The sequence below is a fragment of the Macrobrachium nipponense genome, chromosome 28 (genome assembly GCF_015104395.2).
Source record: "Macrobrachium nipponense isolate FS-2020 chromosome 28, ASM1510439v2, whole genome shotgun sequence".
In the NCBI taxonomy this organism is placed as follows: Eukaryota; Metazoa; Arthropoda; class Malacostraca; order Decapoda; family Palaemonidae; genus Macrobrachium; species Macrobrachium nipponense.
In genome coordinates, this window is record NC_087217.1 from 9,997,955 (window position 1) to 10,019,127 (window position 21,173).

The 21,173-nt window shown below is 35.7% G+C and overlaps 1 protein-coding gene across 10 annotated transcripts in view; it reads left to right on the forward strand.

Moving 5' to 3' along the window:
* The window catches only part of LOC135201401 (E3 ubiquitin-protein ligase TTC3-like), a 409,740-nt gene that overhangs the window by 153,863 nt on the left and 234,704 nt on the right, over positions 1–21,173 (forward strand). For all 10 annotated transcript variants that reach the window (XM_064230282.1, XM_064230284.1, XM_064230283.1 and 7 more), the window contains 2 exons: positions 1,580–1,679; positions 14,806–14,968. In XM_064230282.1, the coding sequence (XP_064086352.1) occupies positions 1,580–1,679; positions 14,806–14,968 (263 nt within the window). The remainder of the gene's footprint in view (positions 1–1,579; positions 1,680–14,805; positions 14,969–21,173) is intronic.

Sequence of the window (21,173 nt, forward strand, 5' to 3'; positions counted from 1 at the left end):
TAAATGATTGAATATTACTAAAATATAAGAGTTTTAGCTTACAATTGCGTTTTTCGACCATTTCGTTAGAGTCAAAGTTGACCGAAGGTTGAAATTTTGGCAATTATCGTTATTTATATGAAAATATCTCAAAAATGATAGAAGCTACAATCATGAGTATTTTATTGTTGTATTCTACATAAAAAATGTGCACATTTTCATATATAATAGTTCATGTGACAGCTAATTTACAATGGTACAAAAATTATGTCAAAGTGACGAAGTAATTTCCGAGATGTGTCACAGATACTTTTTAGTGCGAGAAGAAAGAAATTCGCGCTTGCGCGCCTGTGTAACGATTGTAAACAAAACAACACCTTGATCCGTGAACTCCCAGCATCCCCCAAGGCAGGTGATTCAAAAGTTTTAGGCTGGTAGGCCTATAAGTATTTTTCTGCGAATTTAAAAAAAAACTTTTGTAAGTCGATGTAAAATACGTCCAGTCGGCACACGGGAGACAAAAAATGTCGACGTAAAATACGTCCAGTCGGCACACGGGAGACAAAAAATGTCGACGTAAAATACGTCCAGTCGGCACACGGGAGACAAAAAATGTCGACGTAAAATACGTCCAGTCAGCGTAAGAGGGTTAACAATGGCTGTTCCATTAACCAGCACACCTCCCCTCTCTTTGCATACAGTTGCACTCATTTTTCTTTTATACAATGACAAATATTTCAGTGACAGTCACTATGCAGAAAGAATAGAAATTTATATATTACATCAAGATTTTGTAATGATATGCTATATTTTGTATGATTGTTAATGATCAAATTCGAAATAGTTTCAATACTGACGCATCCTGCATTCTATTCAGTTTCAATGGTGGGTGGGGCTTATTCACCAGGTTAGTGCGAGGAGACTATAATGTTTGTTTTCCAATTTCCTTTGTTGAATTACTGGCCATCCTCCCATCCCTTCTTCCCACTTTAACATCCATTTATGCAAAACAAAGACCATAGTTACTACCTACTTATGGTGTTTATCGTTCATATGGTACACGGCTTCTTCTACAAGATACTTTGGTGTGTATTATGTATGTGCTACTCAGCCATTTTCTGTCTACTAAATAGTGTAAAATTACTAGTGTTTTGGGATATCTGGACTGAGTATGGTGTGTGTAATTGATGGGTTTTTAGGAAAAAGAAAAAGATGTACAGGTTCCCAAATAGTTTTTTTAACTAGTACCTTGAAAGAGTTTAGCTCTCTCCTTGACAATGTTGCTGGTAAGTTCAGCGGTACAATTATTCAATAGATTTTATTTAAGTTTCTGTGGCTGTGAAAATGAGAGCAAATTAAAGTTAAACATCTTGGATAGTTATATACAAAGACCAAAAAGAATGCATGAAAATTAAAAGGCCCAAAAGCAGTCCTGGTTTCGACTAAAGGACATTGCAAAGACTGTAGTACCAGCTTCAATGTGACTTGTGTGCCTATTGTAAGAGATATTGGATTCCTTAAGCATAGTTGATGAATAGGAAGAAATAATCCTGTAACCTTGTATTTTTTCTGGTTTTTATGTTTTCTTTCTTTCTTTCAGCCCGAAATATCAAGAATAAAAAAGGCTCCAGAAAAGTATTTAATGGCAGTTTTAATGATGATGAAGAAAATGTAGATCCCAATGTGAAGTGTTCAGTGGAGTAAGTATATTTTTATTTTTGTTATTTTTTTTTAAAGGAAACTTGTTTCTCAAGAAGTTATATAACGAAAATAATTACATCTTATTATTGACAGTACATGAGGTCTGCCCTCACTGTTGAGTACTAATGACGTCCTTTAATAAATAAAATTTACTTATAGCTAAAACGGTATCCATGAGTTGGTAATTGGACCCAGCTTGAATAGCTTACAGTGTACATTGATACCATATGAGGTCATTAGTAGCTTATCCTAACTGGTACAGTGAACCCTTGTCTATATACCTGAATCACAAGAAAAAGGAATGTGATAAATGTATAAAGAAAGACAAATTTACTTAGCAGACTGAAGAAATGTGAAAAGTAAATTTAGAAAGAAAACTCTTATAAATTGCAAATGGGGATTACAAAGGAAAAAATAGGTAGGGCCCTGGTTATCGGTGGCCTCGGTTATTATTGATCCAGTTTTATGGGGCTTGTCAAGCGATGACGATAGCTTGGTTTAAGGTGCCGAGCCTCGGTTATCGATGCTGATAACCAAGGCTTGGCATCGATAACTGGGGCTCGGCAATTTTCAGTTATAGGTGCGCTGTCGGGAACAACCCCTGCTGATAACTGGGGACAGCCTGTACCTGGAATCCAATCCAATTGAAGAATTAGCAGACCTACCAAGAACAGGGTTAAGTATTAAGAGGTTTTTACAAAAGATTAGGCCCCAACAACTCGGGAACAGGGACTAGGCAATTAAAAGAATATACAAGGAAGGTGACTGGCCAACAAGAAATGTTATAAAAGTACACCTAAATAATTGTTCTTTTGGTAAACAGTAAAAATTCCAAGATGAAGATTTAAAGAAAAAAATATTAAGCATACAAGTACTACATGTAATATATATCTATAAGATAACTGATTTGTAATTAAGCCTGTAAACTTTTAGAGGTCATTCCTGAATATTTTGCAAAAACAGGGGTTCAAAACATACATGCCATGGCTAAGGTTAAAATTACAACTGGAAGTAAGCTTTATTATAGCACATCATTCCCCAGTATATCGATCTAAAAATCAAACACAAGAAAAATATGGACAGAATGTCAACCTCGTTTTTTCCTATAACAACACACTAAAAGGGATGATAATAGAAAATAGCCCTAAGGAAAACAACAACATAATTGTACATAAAATTCCCATATTTGGACTGCCCTTCTTATTGTATCAGCCAATCTAGAAAGGATTTAGACATGTGAATTAAACAGCATAAGTATTCTGTCAAAAGTTGGCAAATATCCAATGCTATATTCATTCATTTAAGTGAAAACTCTCACAGGATAAATTGCACTTGAAGTTCAGTGATTGCCTGATTGAGAGATTCTCATCACAAAATCTTGTAGAATCTGCTATTGTACAGTTTACTTATAGTTGTGAATATAATATCAGCATATGCTCCTCAGGTGAGTTGCCAAGAGCAAGAGAAAGAATTAGAACAGTGAAAGAGGAGGAGAAACTAAAAATAGGAGCCGATATGAATGGCAGGGTGGGAAAGAGAAGAGATGGGTATGAGGAGGTACATGGAGGCCATGGGTTTGGAATTAGAAATGGAGATGGGGATTATTTATTGGAGATGGCTCAGTTTTGAATGGGGATTATTTATTGGAGATGGCTCAGTTTTGAATTGGTCTGTATGAACACATGGTTTCAGAAGTTAAGATAAGTACTTGATAAGTTATGATGAGTGCAGAGCCAAATAGAGGAGTCGACAAAAGCAATGTGACAAACTGCAAAGTGATCTTGGGAGAAGTGTGTGTTAAACAGCATAGGTTGGTGGTAGAGGATTTTAAAATGAGAGGTAGGAAACCCAAGAAAAAGAAGAGAAGATCTAGAATTAAGATTTGGGACTTTAAAGGAGGAAGGGGGGAGCAATTTAGGAGGACCTTGAGAGAGACACGTCTGGAAAGGGGGAACATAGAATTTGGACAGGGTAATAGAGTGGAAAACATCTGGGCAGACATTGGAGAAATATGTGTGACGGAAGCAGAAGAACTGGTGGGAAGAACCAGCGGATATGGAGTGCTGAGAAGAGAAAAGTGGTGGAATGGAGAGGTGCAAGAATCAATTAAAAGAAAATCAAAAGCATTTAAGGATTGGAAAGTAAGGCATGCACAGGGTGCAGGAGAAAGGTACAGAGAAGCGGAAAGAGAGGCGAGGAGGACGGTAGGTATGGCTATGGTAAGGGCAGCAGAGCAGTTGAATGAAAGACTAAGAACAAGAGAAGGAAAAAAGGATATCTATGAGATTTCAAACATGAGGAAAAGGCAGAGACAGGATGTGGGTAGATTCGGTGTCATCATGGATAGTGATGGAAATACTATATATTGTATAAGGAGGAAGACATTAAGAAGAGATGGCAAGATTATTTTGAACAACTGTTAAATACTAAAAATGAGAGAGAGAGGAGATTGGGGAAGCACAGTGGGTGGAGGGACCAGTGAGGGAAATACAGGATACAGAAATGAAGAGAGCATTAAAAAAAATGAAGAATGGTAAATCACCAGGTCCATCAGAGTTCCAAATTGAAATGATCAAATTACTAGGTACAGAAGGGATGAAATGGATGCTGGATTTATTAAAAGCTATATGTGAGGGGAAGAAATGCCAAGGGATTGGGAGGAGAGTTTGATGGTTTATATATATATATATATATATATATATATATATATATATATATATATATATATATATATATATATAGATATATAGATATATATATAGATATATATATAGATATATATATATATATTATTATAATGATATATATATAATATATATATATATGTATATATAATATATATAGATATATATATATATATATATATATATATATTATATATCTATATATATATATCTATATACTATATATATATATATATATAATATATATATATATATCTATATATATATACAAGCAGAAGGGAGATGACATGGATTGTGGTAACTACAGGGGAATTGAACTAACAGAGCACAGACTGAAAGTTTTAAAGAAGGGAGATGACATGGATTGTGGTAACTACAGGGGAATTGAACTAACAGAGCACAGACTGAAAGTTTTAAAGAGAGTACTGGATGAGAGATTAAGAGAGATTGTAAAGATCGGGAAACAGCAGTATGGATTCATGAGAGGAAGAGGGATTTTGGATGCCATCTTCATAATAAGACAACTACAGGGAAAGAGGCTAGAGGAAAACCAGCTCTATTGTGCATTCATAGCCCTAGAGAAAGCATATGATAGAATCCCAAAAGAAGTGATGTTTTGGTGTTTAAGGAAAAGGAAAGTCCCAGAAAAGTTGGTTAGGCTGGTCGAGATGATATATAAAAGAACACACAAAAGTGATAACAGCAGTTGGGGAAACAGAAAACCTTGAAGTTAGTGTTGGATTACACCAGGGGTCAGCATTAAGCCCATTTTTGTTTGTATGGTTCATGGATGTGTTGAATGAAGCAATCAGGAATGAAGAGCTGTGGGAATTGTTGTACGCAGATGATCTGGTGATTACTGCTAAAAATGAGGAGGACCTACAGGGGAGGGTTGGAGAGTGGCAGGAATCTTTAGAGAAGGGTGCCATAAAGGTGAATGTAAATAAAACAGGTTTTGCTGAGCGATAGGGAAGATAGAGAGAGAATAGTACAAGAAAGAAGAGGGTCGATTATAAAACAGGCAGAAAAGTTTAAATACTGTGAGGCTGGAGTTGACAGTAGGATGAAAGCTGCATGGGGGAAGTGGAGAGAGGTAGCTGGAGTAGTATGTGATAAGAAAATGCCAATCAAGCTAAAAGTCAAGATATCTGTGGTGCATAAAGGACTTGTAGAGAAGGTGTACATCCTCGGAGGGAGATTCTCTTCATTTTCTTCATCCTCCATGTACCATTTAGTCCATAAAGGACTTGTAGAAAGGCATGCATCCTCAGAGGGGGATTCTCTTTATTCTCTTCCCATTTGTTCAAATGGTACATGAAGGACAAAGAGTCTGAAGAGAATCCCCCCTCCTAGGATGGAGGACAAAGTCTGAAGAGAATCCCCCTCCGATGATGTACACCTTTTCTATGAGTCCTTGGTGCACTTCAGATAAAAAGAGAGATGTATTAAGAAGATTGTGGAAGAGAACATCACCCCTGCAGAGGAAGGGAAAGGCTCTCATAATCTGTTACAAGAACTGAAGGACAAGAGACCTGGTTGTGAGGAAACCCAGCCCCACCTGCAGGAGACCCCTTATAGGGGAATTAACGTTGTCTATTGGTGCACTACCATATCCAAGAATGTCCTGGAGTCTATATCATTATGACAACATTACGACTGTCCAAGAGGGTCTCATGTCACACCCAGAATGGTGCCATCAAACACCACTCTCTCACTGCCCATCAACAGCACATCGCGCTAGAGGACATCGTCAAAAACACTGAGGTAATCGGAAGAGCCCCTGATCAGTGATGCCCATGCCTCCTTGAAGTGTTATTTTTTTCTAGAACAGAAACCCCTCCTAAATACGACACAGGAACCCTTCCTGCTGCCCACCTGTGTGAGGAAGGCCCAGCCCCCCTCCAGAGGATAACACCAACACCCAGGACGGGACCAACATTAAAGAGGTTGGCAGTAATACCAGGAGTGACGTTGTAGCCAATGAAAACCCAGCTCCAGGTGACACCACACACCTGGGAAGGTCAACGCACCTCGAGCATTTCCGACGCCTGACCACCAGCCAATGAAAAGTCGACTACCCCTTGGGTCCTGCAGGAGTATATGTGAGCACCCGCATGACCATGATATAAGAAGAAGGACTCGCCACCAGGATTCAGCCCTCCAGCAACCATCACTGTGATAATGCCTTGGTAGATCTGGGTGAAATGTCACATCAAAAGAGAGAGAGAAATAGAGAGGTATAATTCAAAGTGACTCTACCGGATTTGACGATCCCCTTTGGCACGTTGCTTGCCAGTTTTAGCAAAACTGAGAAATCCTTGATAAGACAAATAGAGAAGACTCTATACAAAATTAATGAAGCTGATGCAGCAATCCTTTTTAATAAGACTTGTTTAAAAGAGGGTCTAATCCCAAGATATATATATATATATATATATATATATATAATATATATATCTATATATATATAATATATATATCTATATATATATATATAATATATATATATAATAACACACACACACAGTAATACCTCTTATCTTTTGCAATTTGGGTTGCGCGAATTCATAGTAGGGCAATCTTCTCATTCAAACATAAGTAATTATCATATGCAAGTATTTCATACAAGTGAACGCAAATGCAAAATTTTCAAGTCCTGGAGAAAGCCTGCATGTGTTTGTTTAATTATTTTTAATTTATAAGTTTTCCAGCTTTATTGTGTAAATTAAATAACATTAAATAATAATTCTCTATCTCTCTCTCTTTTACTGAGATGAGAGAATTTTTATGGTACATATATGTACTATGTTTACTAATATTTTCAAATATTAACCCTCTTACGCCTAACCCCTAAAAACCAAAACGTCTCCCGTATGCCAAGGCGGGTTTGGGGTGAGCGCAGAAGCGGAAAAAATAATTTTTTCAAAAAATCACAGCGCGCTTAGTTTTCAAGATTAAGAGTTCATTTTGGGCTCCTTTTTTTTGGTCATTGCCTGAAGTTTAGTATGCAACCATCAGAAATGAAAAAAAATATCATTATAATGCGATATATGGTAGCGACAAAAAAAAATTCATACATAATTGTATTCAAATAGAGCTGTGCAAAAAACGGTTTAAGCTAACAAGTTACTTTTTTTTTGTTGTATTGTACACTAAATTGCAATCATTTTGATATATAACACATTGTAAAATGATCAAAGCAACACAGAAAAAATATTATCACAAAATAATGCATGAATTCGTAACTCGCGGACATAAAAAATGTTTTTTTTCAAAAATTCACCATAAAAATTCACCATATTGTTCTAGAGACTTCCAATTTATTCCAAAATGAAGACAAATGATTAAATATTACGATACTGTAAGAGTTTTAGCTTAGAATTGCAGTTTTTTACCATTTCGGACGCGTTAAAGTTGACCGAATGTCGAAATTTTTATATATATTTTTTTTATATGCAAATATTGCAAAAATGAGAAAAGCTACAACCTTCAAATATTTTTGTTTGTATTCTTCATAATTTGCGCACATTATTATATATGAAACTCTATAAAATGCGTAATATGAAAAGGAGCAAATATTAGGATAATGCGACGTACTCATTTCGGAGATTTGCGGCCGCGAATCTGCGCGTTGAGGGAAAGAAAGTTTTTTAAATTCACCATAAATCTAAATGTTGTGCTAGACACTTCAAATTTGTTTCAAAATGAAGATAAATGACTGTATATTACTAGATTGTAAGAGTTTTAGCTTACAATTGCATTTTTCGACTATTTGGGTAGAGTCAAAGTTGACCGAACATGGTTTTTTTCTATTTGTCGTGATTTATATGCAAATATTTTGAAAAAGAGAAAAGCTACAACCTTCAATAATTTTTGTTGTATTCTACTTGAAATTGCACACATTTTCATATATAAAACTTTATGTAACGGCTAATTTTAAATGGTGCAAACATTTTGACAATCGCACGAAAAAAATTCTGATTTTTTTCGGAAGAGTTACCTCGCAGACGTAAGGAAAATTTTTTCTTTTTTCATAAATTCACCATAAATCGAAATATTGTGCTAGAGACTTCCAATTCATTGCAAAATGAAGTTAAATGCTTGAATATTACTAGAATATAAGAGTTTTAGCTTACAATTGCGTTTTTCGACTATTTCGGTAGAGTCAAAGTTGACCGAAGGTTGAAATTTTTGCACTTATCATTATTTATATGAAAATATTTCAAAACTGATAAAAGCTACAACCATGGGTTGTTTTTAGTTGTATTGTGCATTAAATTGCGCACATTTCCATATATAAAACTTTATGTAACGGCTAATTTTAAATGGTGCAAACATTAGGACAATTGCACGAAAAAATTTATCGGAAAGAGTTATCGTGCGGACGTAAGGAAAAAGTTTTTTCATAAATTCACCATAAATCAAAATATTGTGCTAGAGATGTCCAATTAGTTGCAAAATGAAGGTAAATGATTGAATATTACTAGAATATAAGAGTTTTAGCTTACAATTGCGTTTTTGGACCATTTCGGTAGAGTCAAAGTTGACCGAAGGTTGAAATTTTGGCACTTATCATTATTTATATGAAAATATTTCAAAACTGATAAAAGCTACAATCATGAGTATTATTTTGTTGTATTCTACATAAAAGTGCGCACATTTTCATATATAATATTCCATGTAACGGATAATTTAAAACGGTGCAAAAATTATGTCAAAGTGACGAAATAATTTTTGAGATGTGTCACTGATACTTTTTAGTGCGATATGAAAGAAATTCGCGCTTGCGTGCCTGCGTAACGATTGTAAACAAACAACGCCTTGTTCTGTGAACTCCCAGCATCCCCCAAGGCATGTGACTCAAAAATTTTTGGCTGGTAGGCCTATAAGTATTTTTCCGCAAATTTAAAAAAAAACTTTTTTGAGTCGACATAATACGTCCAATCGGCATACGGGAGACCTTTTTGACTCGACGTTTAATACGTCCTATCAGCGTAAGAGGGTTAATAATAATATAACAATAATATAACTGAAATAACAAAATTTGTATGTGATAGTATTTTAAAGAAATAACCTTTTCATTTCACTTTTAAACTCTCTCTCTTCTCTCTCTCTCTCTCTCTCTCTCTCTCTCTCTCTCTCTCTCTCTTAGTTAGTGGTAGATAATTTTTAATTGATCTACAGTAGTACCTCGAGATACGAAATTAATCCTTTCCGCGGTGCCTTTCGTATCATGAGGTTTTCGTATCTTGGATCACATTTTACATGTAAAATGGCTAATCCGTTCCAAGCCCTCCAAAAACACCCCAGTAAATTTCATAATAAAGGTAAATTGACCTATAAACAATGAAATACAACAACAATTTGGACCATTCAATACGTAACTTAATAATAAAAATGCAAAACCTGTAAATATAGTGTATATTAGTGTACAAGAAATATTACGTATTACTTTAGCGTAAAATGTCGAAGCTTACCTTTCGAGTGAGGCTATCTCCGAAAGTGGCGGCAGAGGAGGAGGAGGAGAAACGGCAGATACGTACACTTAACTTTACGAAACACACAAAAAAATGTCAGAAAAACAAACTAAACTTTACAAAACACATTAACAAAACTGTAACACTTAACTTTACAAAAAGCTTAAAATAAAATATATTTTGTCTTTTTTTGATTTTTACATTTCTTTTTACTTTTTTATACTTTACGTAATTTCAATTTCTTCACCACTGAATGGATGCCAGTCTGATTACGGAATTTTTCAAACCACCCATGAGAAGCCTTGAACTCTGGGGTTGCCGTTGATGTCCCCTCTCCGCCGTCGTCTTCGGCTTGGGCAATCAAATCGCCGAAAATAGCGCTGGCCTTCTGGCAGATTTCCGTCTCGGTTATCGTATTGCCATCGATTTCTTTGTCCTCGATCCATACAAGAAGCAACCTTTCCTTTTCATTATGCACATGGCTCCTCTTGTTGGACAAAATAGTCACGCCCTTGGAAGGTGTAGCTGCTTTGATGGCTTCCTTCTGCTTAAGGATGGTGCCTATCGTCGACGGATTTCGGCCGTATTCCTTAGCGATCCACACTCAACCGCAAGCCTTTTGCATACTTTTTTATTATCTCCATTTTTGTCTCCATAGAAAGCATTCTCTTCTTTCTGTGAACTTCAGCAACTTTCTTGGGAACCATGACCAATATGTACTGTACGTAATTAAGTTACGTATGTAGTACGTATACTAATTAGGTTCTCACAACACGATAAAGTAGCACAACGAAATCACTAACGAATTTACGATACTAAATAAAATCGTTGGACCGAACGAATGCCGCATGCGTACGATAAAGCTTCGGGTGCGAAGTGGCTGAGTGAAGGCATGCCACCACGTAAGATGCATGATGGGAGGGATGCTGTCCAATAGGAGAGAAGGATCTCATGGCTTGGCTAGCATCAGGAACCAATGGGAGAGCAGGAGGATGGTGGCGAGTCTACTAGAACTAAGATGGCGGCGCGGCGCAAGTTTCAAAATTGTTATCGGGCAAATCTCGGACTTTCAGAAACCTTTCGTATCTTGAAAACTTTTCGTACGTAGAGCAGTAAAATTTTTCGTGTCAGCTTTCGTATCTCGAGTTTTTCGTAAGTTGAGCCTTTCGTATCTCGAGGTACCACTGTATACCATATATGTACCATGATATCATAATCATCGTATAATACACAAGGCTAACTTGTTAACCCTTAAACGCCGAGCCAGTATTTTCGAAGGTGTCTCCCGTATGCCGGCGGCGTTCAGGAGTGAGCGCCGAAGCGGAAATTTTTTTTTTTTTCTTAAAAAAATCACATCATGCTTAGTTTTAAAGATTAAGAGTTCATTTTTGGCTCCTTTTTTTGTCATTGCCTGAAGTTTAGTATGCAACCATCAGAAATTAAAACAATATCATTATCATATATGTATAAATATTGGAATATATGACCACAAAAAAAAAATTTCATATTGTATACAAATTGCGCTGTGAACAAAACGGTTAAAGCTAACGAGTTAATTATTTTTTTGTTGTATTGTATACTAAATTGCGATGAATTTGGTATATAACAAATTGTAAAACAATCAAAGCAACACAGAGAAAATATTATCACAATATGATGCATGAATTTGTAACGCTCGGGCATAAAAAAAAAAAAAAGTGGTTTTCAAATGAAAGTAATTGTTTGAATGTTACTAGATTGTAAGTGTTGTAGCCTAAAATTGCAGTTTTTTGACCATTTCGGTCAAGTTAAAGTGGAATTTTTTCTATCGTGATTTATATGAAAATATTTCAAAACTGATAAAAGCTACAACCATGAGTTATTTTTTTTGTATTCTACATGAAACTGCGCACATTTTCATATATAAAACTTTATGTAACGGCTAATATAAAACTGTGTAAACATTATGACATTTGGACGAAAGATTTTCTGATTTTTTCTAGTTATCGTGCGGATGTAGGAAAAAGTTTTTTTTTTTTTTCCAAATATTCACCAAAATGAAAATATTGTGCTAGAGACTTCCAATTTGTTGCAAAATGAAGGTAAATGATTGAATATTACTAGAATGTAAAAGTTTTTAGCTTACAATTGCAGTTTTCGACCATTTCAGTAGAGTCAAAGTTGACAGAAGGTTGATATTTTGGCACTTATCTTTATTTATATGAAAATATTTCAAAACTGATAAAAGCTACAACCATGGGTTGTTTTTTGTTGTATTCTACATGAAATTGCGCACATTTTCATATATAAAACTTTATGTAACGGCTAATTTAAAATGGTGCGAACATTACGACAATCGGAGGAAAAAATGTCTGATTTTTTCGGAAGTTACAACGCTGACGTAAGGAAATTTGTTTTTTTTTTTCATAAATTCACCATAAATCGAAATATTGTGCTAGAGATGTCCAATTTGTTGTAAAGTGAAGGTAAATGATTGAATATTACTAAAATGTAAGAGTTTTAGCTTACAATAGCGTTTTTTTTACCATTTCGGTCGAGTCAAAGTTGACTGAAGGTTGATATTTTGGCACTTAAAGTTATTTATATGAAAATATTTCAAAACTGATAAAAGCTACAACCATGGGTGGTTTTTAATTGTATTGCATGAAATTGCACATATTTTCATATATAATACTTCATGTAACAGCTAATGTAAAATGGTGCAAAAATTATGTCAAAGTGACGAAATAATTTCAGAGATGTGTTGCTGATACTTTTTAGTGCGAGAAGAAAGAAATTCTCGCTTGCGCGCTTGCGTAACGATTGTAAACAAAACAAAGCCTTGATCCATGAGCTCCCAGCATCCCCCAAGGCGCGTGATTCAAAAGTTTTCGCCTAGTAGGCTATAACTATTTTTCCGCGAATTTAAAAAAAAAAACTTTTTTATATCAATGTACGATACGTCCAATCGGCACCCAACAGAAATTTACATCGACATTTAATACGTCCAGTCGGCGTTAAAGTGTTAACAGACATCAGCATACCTAATTGAGCGATATCAGGCTGCTGACGGCTATGTATATTTACAAAATTAAAACACAATGAATTTGCATCTTTTCTGTGAATCTTTTAAAAAGTTACAGTGGACCCCCCGTATTCGCGTTCTCCGGATTCGCGGACTCTCACATTCGTGGATTTCTCTCGGGAACGTTTCCCTGCATTATTCACGGAAAATTCGCGCATTCGCTGTATTTTTCTATGAGAAATATCCACAAATTCCTGGTTTTTGTTATCAATTTCATCATAAAATGCACTTTTTGTGATAAAACTATTAAAAAAACCAAGTATGAAAATTTTTAGTGGTTTTTCTTAAGTTTTAACTAACAAAATAGGCTGTTTTTAACATTTTTATATGGGTTCCAAACATTCGCGGATTCTAACTATTCGGGGAGGGGGGGGGTCTGGTACGCATCCCCCGCGAATATGGGGGGACCACTGTATACATTACTGTATCCAATTATATTGTATGATGTATTCTCATATTATTGTATCATAACATACTAACAAAGAAGTCAATGTTTTGGTATGGAAATCAGCTGATGGAAATTACAAGTTTATTTCACCGTATTTAACTCAATTTGGAGCCAATTGCTTCTAATTATTATAAAATATCTAGATAATTTATTCACATGAGACAAGGTAATTTGTCATTATAACACGTTGTGGGCTTGTTTATTGTGTAAAAATATTATGTGATTCCGTTTGCTATTTTCACTTGATATCATCATAGTACATTACTTTACTTATCTTTTATCGGCATGAAAACAACAGTAAAATGTGTTCTTTCAAAACTTGAAGTTTTGATTTTAAAAATTCTCTCAATCTTCTCTACGGTTGTGTTTGATGGCATACGTTAACTGGAGTTATAATCTTGTTGTTGATGCACGATAATAGTCATTAGCAGCTCGAAAAGTGAGCTGCGTGTGTGGAGAGGCTGGAGCTAGGGAATAAAATGCCATACATTCAGCTGGACACCACTCTTCCTTGCTCATGTCGCTTCCCAGTCATTTTAGTTGTGGGTGGTCGTAAAATCAATCAATAGTTGGAACCCCAATAAAAATGCTTAAAACCTCCCATTTTGTTAGTTGAAACTCAACAGAGGCATAAATTTAGAGAAATGAGAATTTTAACAAACCAACAGAGGCATAAATTGAGAGAAACAATAATTTTAACAAATCAACTGAAGGCATAAATGGAGAGAAAAATAAGAATTTCGGCAAAGCAATAGAAGGCATAAATTGAGAAGAATAAGAATTTTAACAAACCAATAGGAGGCATAAATGGAGAGAAACAAGAATTTTATCAAACCAATAGAAAGCATAAATAGAGAGACAAGAATTTTAACAAACCAACAGAAGGCAACAAGTTCAGGATGGGAAATGGTAAATAGTAATATACCAACCTACATATAACTTATCATTACTAACTACAGTTGAATTAATTATTGTTATTAACCAAAGAATAATACTGGATAGCTGTATCATTAACATACCTAAAAACTTAATGAGAGAAAAATCAAGTGTTTAAATGGTAATGAAAAATAATGAATATATGAATGAATATGATTGGGATCATGCAAAGAAAATAATCACACTTTTGGCTGTGAATGTTTTGTTCCAGGTAGTACAGAACAGAACATGTGTAGGACTACAGCAAACATTTTTGTTTTGTCTAGGCAAAAGGGTGTGTGGTCGTGGATGTTTGAAGATTGTAAATGTGCTGTATATGCAAGTGATGTGTTTGGTTTTAAACAACTCAGTCATATAATACGAGGAAACTGACGTTTGAAGACTTGCTTAAAATAGTATTAGTTATTTTCCAGTATTGTAGAACATTTTTATGTTGACTTGAGTTTGTTGGTGTGCAGAAATGTTAACTTGAGTTTATTTTGCAAAAATGTTAAATCATAGTTTTTTTTTTATTAGAGAGGATTTAAAGAAGTCCATCATGATGGAAGAAATCAAGAAGCAGTCTAAAGAAAAAGAAAAGCAGTCTAAAAAGGGAAAGGCTGCTACTGATGACAACTGTAAAGAGCAGAAGAAAATCAAAGAAGAAAGGCCTCCAGCGGAGGAAGACAAAAGGAAGCAGGTAAGTCTTGGTTTTAACTACCAAATAGTTCTATTGATGGGGTTTAAGTGCTTATAAATTATTATTGCTGCACTGAAATTTGTATTTTTAAAAGTATGCATATGTTATGTTGTTTTGAAAAGAATGATAGATATTTTAGAGTTGAAAGTTTCTTGGAGCATTTCTGTATTTTGACTGAGGATTAAAAGATTGAATTTAGAGTATCTGTCGACATTGTATCCTCTGAATAAAAAACACTGTAGTTGTTCGTATGCAGAACAAACCTTCGGTCTTAACAATAGGATATTTTCCAAGTGCCAAGCTGGTAACCAGTTAAAACAATCAGAGATTGGTAAGCAAGAAATCTGTGAGATCTGGCAACTTTTGCAGGTACGAGGTGATAGTTGGTCAGAGACCGTGCAATCAACCCCATGATGTAGCAGCCTTTTCCTTAACTGCCTTGGGGAGGGACGCATATGTTTGCCCTCCTTCCAAGAGTTTTTTTTTTTTTTTTTTTTGCCTGTGTTCTGTTTTTCTAAGTTTGTTTGGCGTGTGTGTGTGTGTTGTTAGTATGGCTTCCTCCGAGTCTTCGCTGCCTCATCAGCATATGTGCCCAGGCGTTCAGGGGTTCCCATACTCTAAGTTTTGGGGTCTACAGCTATGGATCCCCCTACAACTTGCAGTAGATGCAGAGCTAATTTTTGTATTGTGTCAAATCCCTACCTGGAATGTTGTGTCTGGCCCAAGACACAGTGGAAGCTGTTTTATAGGAAGAGGGAACATCTCAGGGTTTTGACTTCCTTTTTGGGAGGGGTTTTCTTCTCCGCATCGGGATGTTTCTGCCCCTTAACCCTCAATCACAATCCCTGTTAATAATGTTTTTGTTTCTGTCTCCCCTTCCTTTTTTTCGTTTGATTCATTGATGGATGTAGAGGGGGTGCCACAAGGTGATTTTATATGTAATTCTGTCCCCTTTACCTCGGGTTTCAATATTCCTCCCAGGAGAGAGGAGGCTTCCTCATTCAATTCCTTTATTTCAGATTCAGAGGCGTCCAAAATGGCAGCGATCTGGGCGTCGCTTGGTCTACGGGGTTCACCCTGCTATGTCATGGGGTTGAATGCTTGGTCTCTGACCATCTTTCACCTTGTACCTGCAGGCATTGCCAGATCTCACAGATTCCTTGCTTTACAATCTCTAATTGTTTTAACTGGTTCCCAGCTTGGCACTTGGAAAATATCCTATTGTTAAGACTGAAGGTTTGTTAGCTATAAAAATACAAACTGATTTAAAAATTTGTCATTTTTATAACACAATCCCTTTCTCAATAAAAACCTATTAATTGTACATGTCTAGGTGCTTCATTTCACTCCTCATTCAATTACATGTTACTTAGAGAATCCAAAGTAGTGTGATTATGGTATTACTAAAGGGCCATGTTAAAAAGAAATGTTAAGTTTGTATCCCACATGTTATAACATATTTTTCCCAATTGGGATTCAAATTTGACACCTTTCACATATGGAGTATCCTTCAGCGCTTTTGGCAGACCAGCTGTAGACTTTGACCAACAAGGAAGGTGACCTGCTTGGTGGTGGATAGAGGGAAGTTACCCATGCTCCCTTCATGTATATCATCCATTATTTCTTTGGCTGCTTTAGAGTGCAGATGTGCCTCATTGTTCTCTCCCCATTTGGCTGTAGACCACATTGTGTAAGGGAGGCACAGACTCCATAAGGTCCCATTATAAAGCAAGTGCATATAGCCACCTTACGATTTAAGGGATTTGCTTCAGATTTTTATTGCTTATTCTTCAACTAATAATGAATTTTTTCTTTCTTATTTTTTTATTAATTTGAAAAAAATGTTTACTTCACCTCAAAATTATGCCAAAAAATATTTCCCTCAAAAATATATTTTGCTCTTTGAAAATCAAGGTAAAAGTTTCATCGAATTTGGTTCAGTCTTAGAGTTGTGAGAATTAATTAAAGGAAAAATTTTTTTGAGGAAATGTAAAAAAAAAAAAAAAAAAAAAATAATGCTTGTAATACTGGCAGTCCCCTGTTATCATGGGTGGGTTTTATTCTGACGGCTTGATGATAACCAGTAATGGTGCCTCTGTTAGGTGTATGTATTGGCACCAATACAGGCAGTCCCCAGTCATCGGCGGACTTGGTTAATGGCGATCCGGTTTAATGGCACTTCTCCAGCCCCATAAAATTGCTGATTTATGGCACCATAACGGCCAAGTTTCGGTTATCGGTGCCGTTCGTTGCCAGTAATAGAGTTATAGTGCCATAACATACCTAACAGAAGTCCATTAACCAGTTATCATCGGTGCCATTAACCCAAACTTGGTACCATAAGCGCCATAAATCACCAAGTTTCAGTTAGTGGTGGTTTTTGCTTATCAGTACCCTGCTGAGAACGGAACCACTGCCGATAACCAGGGACTGCCTGTACTTTATTATCAGCACAGATAACCAGAAATTGGCACTAGGCAAAAGCCCCATAAAACCAGATTGCTGATCAGTGAGGCTGCCAAGAACTGGGGGACTACCTGTAACTATGAAACTATATTTCAGTTAGAAGGCTGATTTGTGCTTAAACTATTTTCCCATATAAGAAATAAAGAAATATGCCATGAAATTTACAATATAATCAAATGAATTGAACTGTGCTCTCTTACAATATAATCAAATGAATTGAACTGTGCTCTCTCGTGCTTTTTAAGTATTGACTTTATACCAAATGACAGAAGGTTATTTCCTTCTAACTTTTACCACTGATTTTACAAATAATGCTGAATAAACAGAAGTCTTTTTTCAGTCTTCTTTGAGATCGAAGCATTTAATTTTGAAAGAATAATAACTTCAAGAAAGGGTATAAGAGCGATATTTCTGGACTCAAAAACAAGAAAATCAAAAATATTTAGATTCTGAAGGTTGAGTTATCACTATAAGCCATTTTCTATATCAGTGAAATATTCGATATAATCAAATGAATAGAACTGCGCTCTCTGTTGACATATATATATTACCTAAAATTTTTATTTATGGAGAACGCCGACTGCGTTAAGGCCCTATTCTATAAAGTAAATGATTTTATCTGTAATGACTGAAGGTTATTTCCTTTTAACTTAGACTACTGATTCTACAAATAATACTGAATAAAGACTAGTCTTATTTCAGTCTTCTTTGAGAGCGAAGCATTTAGTTATGAAGGTAAAAAACCCAGGAAATAGCTAAGAGCAATATTTCTGGACTCAAAAATGAGAAAATTAAAAATATTTAGATTTTGAAGGTTCAGTTGCTCCTACAAGCCACTTTCTCAATTATGCTAACACTAGAGAAAATGGAATACATAAGGGGAACAATTATTGTTGAATAAATTTAATTTTCAAATTAATTCTCCATGTTTTTTTTACAATTTGTAGCTCTCTTATGCCAATAACATTTCTAGATATGTTTATTTATTATAAAATGGTCCAAATTATTGTATATCGGACTTGATCCAATGTGGAATCATTCATAGAATTTGGTAATTTTACAAGTCTTTTTTTGTTCGCTGTGCCATAAAAGCGATGAACAAAATTGTCCATGAACAATCTCAACATTCTTTTAAACCAATTTTATTTCTAGACATGTTTATTTACACATAAAACTTTCAAGCTCTCTTGGACCTCTCCTGAATTATTCATACAGACATTTTTTTTACAATTCTTTTTATGAATTGTGGTTCATAATGTCAAACAAGTATTGAAAAAAATTGTCAATAAACCAATTACAAATTTTATTAGGATTATCGCTTCAGGCTATGTTTATTTAGACATAAAACATACGAAAACTGTTAATTACTAAAATCAGTAATTCCTTGAAATTCAGCAGTCAGCACGAGCTTTAAGTACATTTTGCAGGGAAAGAGAATGCACATGTGCCGCCTCTGTAGAGTTTTATGGCAGAAGGAGATGGAAGCTTAAGAAAGGCTCTCTGGCTTCCTTAGAATTCCACAGGAATTCATGACTAATTCAAATCAAAATGTTATGGCAGATAATGAGAGGTGTCATCAGAATGCTTCGTATTTGAATCTAAAAGTTAGGTCTTTTTCCCTTGTAGACAAAGGGAAAATCTCATCGGTATATTAGTAAAGTCGGATTAAGTTCTCTACTGGATGGTGTGAGACCAGTCCCTCCACCCACAATTTCGTTTCTTCCTTTTTTTCCTTTATTATAAATAATCATAAATAGTTTACATTCATCTGGAATACCGGTAGCTTCATGTGCCCAATCGTAAACTCTCGTCATATCGGTCAAGGGCTCATCCCAGTTTCTTCCGCTCTTTCCATTCTGAAGCAGGAAGAACACATCTGCGAGTATTTTCTTTACAGGGTGAGTCGAATGAGTATCAATGTACATACATATTATACTAAATGCTGTTACATATAGACAAAGATGTATGACCAAACGAATTTTATGGCTGTATAATGATGGGTTAAATCCTAATCATGAAAGCTGAAATTTCAATCCTTTAAAGACGTGACTACAGTACCTGATAAAATCTTTCAATAAGATCAACGTGGCTTATAGGGAGTTTGGCGGCGTCTTATTCTGGGATAGGTAGTGCAATTAAAGGATTATAAAAGGTTATCTCTTATCAAATCTCTACATCTGTATACTGCAAAGGGTCAACCATACCTTGTCTTTGTGTTTCTTTGATAGACTATCGTTATAGATGTTAAAGTATAGAAAAAGTCTTTTCAAGATTCAAAGATCGCCAGGGCAGGCCAGGAAAAGAATACAGCTCTGCCAGATCTATTTATCCTTTCAAATCTGAGTCTCAAGGTTAATCCCTTGTTTATGACTTTACATGAGATCTGTCATTTACTGTACTTCGTTTTTTAAAGAAAGAAAGTAAATTTTGGTTGTTCTTTGTGATTTTCCTGTGGGTTTTTTGGAAATTATAATCATAGATCTTGTAATAATGCCATAATTTCAAGCCATCTGATTATTGTCCATATTCCATTTTAGCACACACACAAAGGGTACTCAAGGTCGCATTTAGAAGAAATGAAAACAAAATCTGAGATAAATACAGAGCAAACAACTCCATCTGTGTGTGCTTATTCTGTGTTTACCTCTGAGGTTTTAGGTTTAAGTAGGTCAGTTTCCTTAAGGGTAAAATGACCAAAATGTTCTTGACTGCGAACGATATAGTCCGGGAAAAACCTTCTGTCACCGGCCACATCATTTTGGTTTGACTATAGACCATCCTGAATTTTTACCCCATTATTACCCATCTCTCCCCCTCACCCCAAGACATATCTCAATTAGAGATGGATAGATCACCAGCACACAAACCCATTTATTAATTACCAGATGATGACAAAGCTAAAGGTTTGTGATTTTTTTTTTTTTATACAGGTGGAAAGTTTGGCCTTCCTTTAATGTCTCCCATTCTTTTTCTCTTTCTGGTTTTTTAGACTCCTTGCCAGGAAGTGGTGTAGACCAAGAACAAACTACTTTTGTCATCATTGCCACTTCTGAGACAGACCTGCTCTCACGACTCCTGGCCTTTGGAGTGCCAGCCTCAGAGCAGCAGATGGAGCTCTTTAATCACCTACCTTGAGGTATCTATAAGAGAACCTACTCACCATCTTCTTGCATGGTGTATTAGCTCTCCCCCATCCCTGTTAAGTGGGCTCATTCTCGCTTTTGATAGAGATCCCTCTACTTTATGAGGGAGTAGTCCATCTCAACACTGGTAGATAAGGGATCTTTTGTCTTTACTACCTTTTTCTCCATCCCCCTCCTGCTGCAGCCCTGCTTCTGAAATGGAACCCAATTTGTGTTCAGAGCACAGCCCTATTGATACTTATCAATCTTTAACTGTGAAGAAGTTGTCTTCTCTGGGATGAGACCTGAAGCAATTGAAAGACAATACTGCCTCTCCTGCCTCCTTAGAAGGAGCAGCTGTCCAAGCCACTGGCAAAACTTTGGGTACAGTACTGAGGACCCTTTCCCTCTGGAACACCAAGCTGAGCAAGAAAAGCAGTTTTAGGCAGTTATCTTGCTCATTTGTGAGCTAAATAATCTTAGGGTGGTGACCCAGTCATCGACTGTGCCAACAATCTTGCCTTTAGATGGTAGTAGTTTCCATCGAGGCAAGATTACATTCCTGTAAGGTTACCGTAGTCTCAGACTTATTTTTGGTATTTTGGCTGAGGTTATCT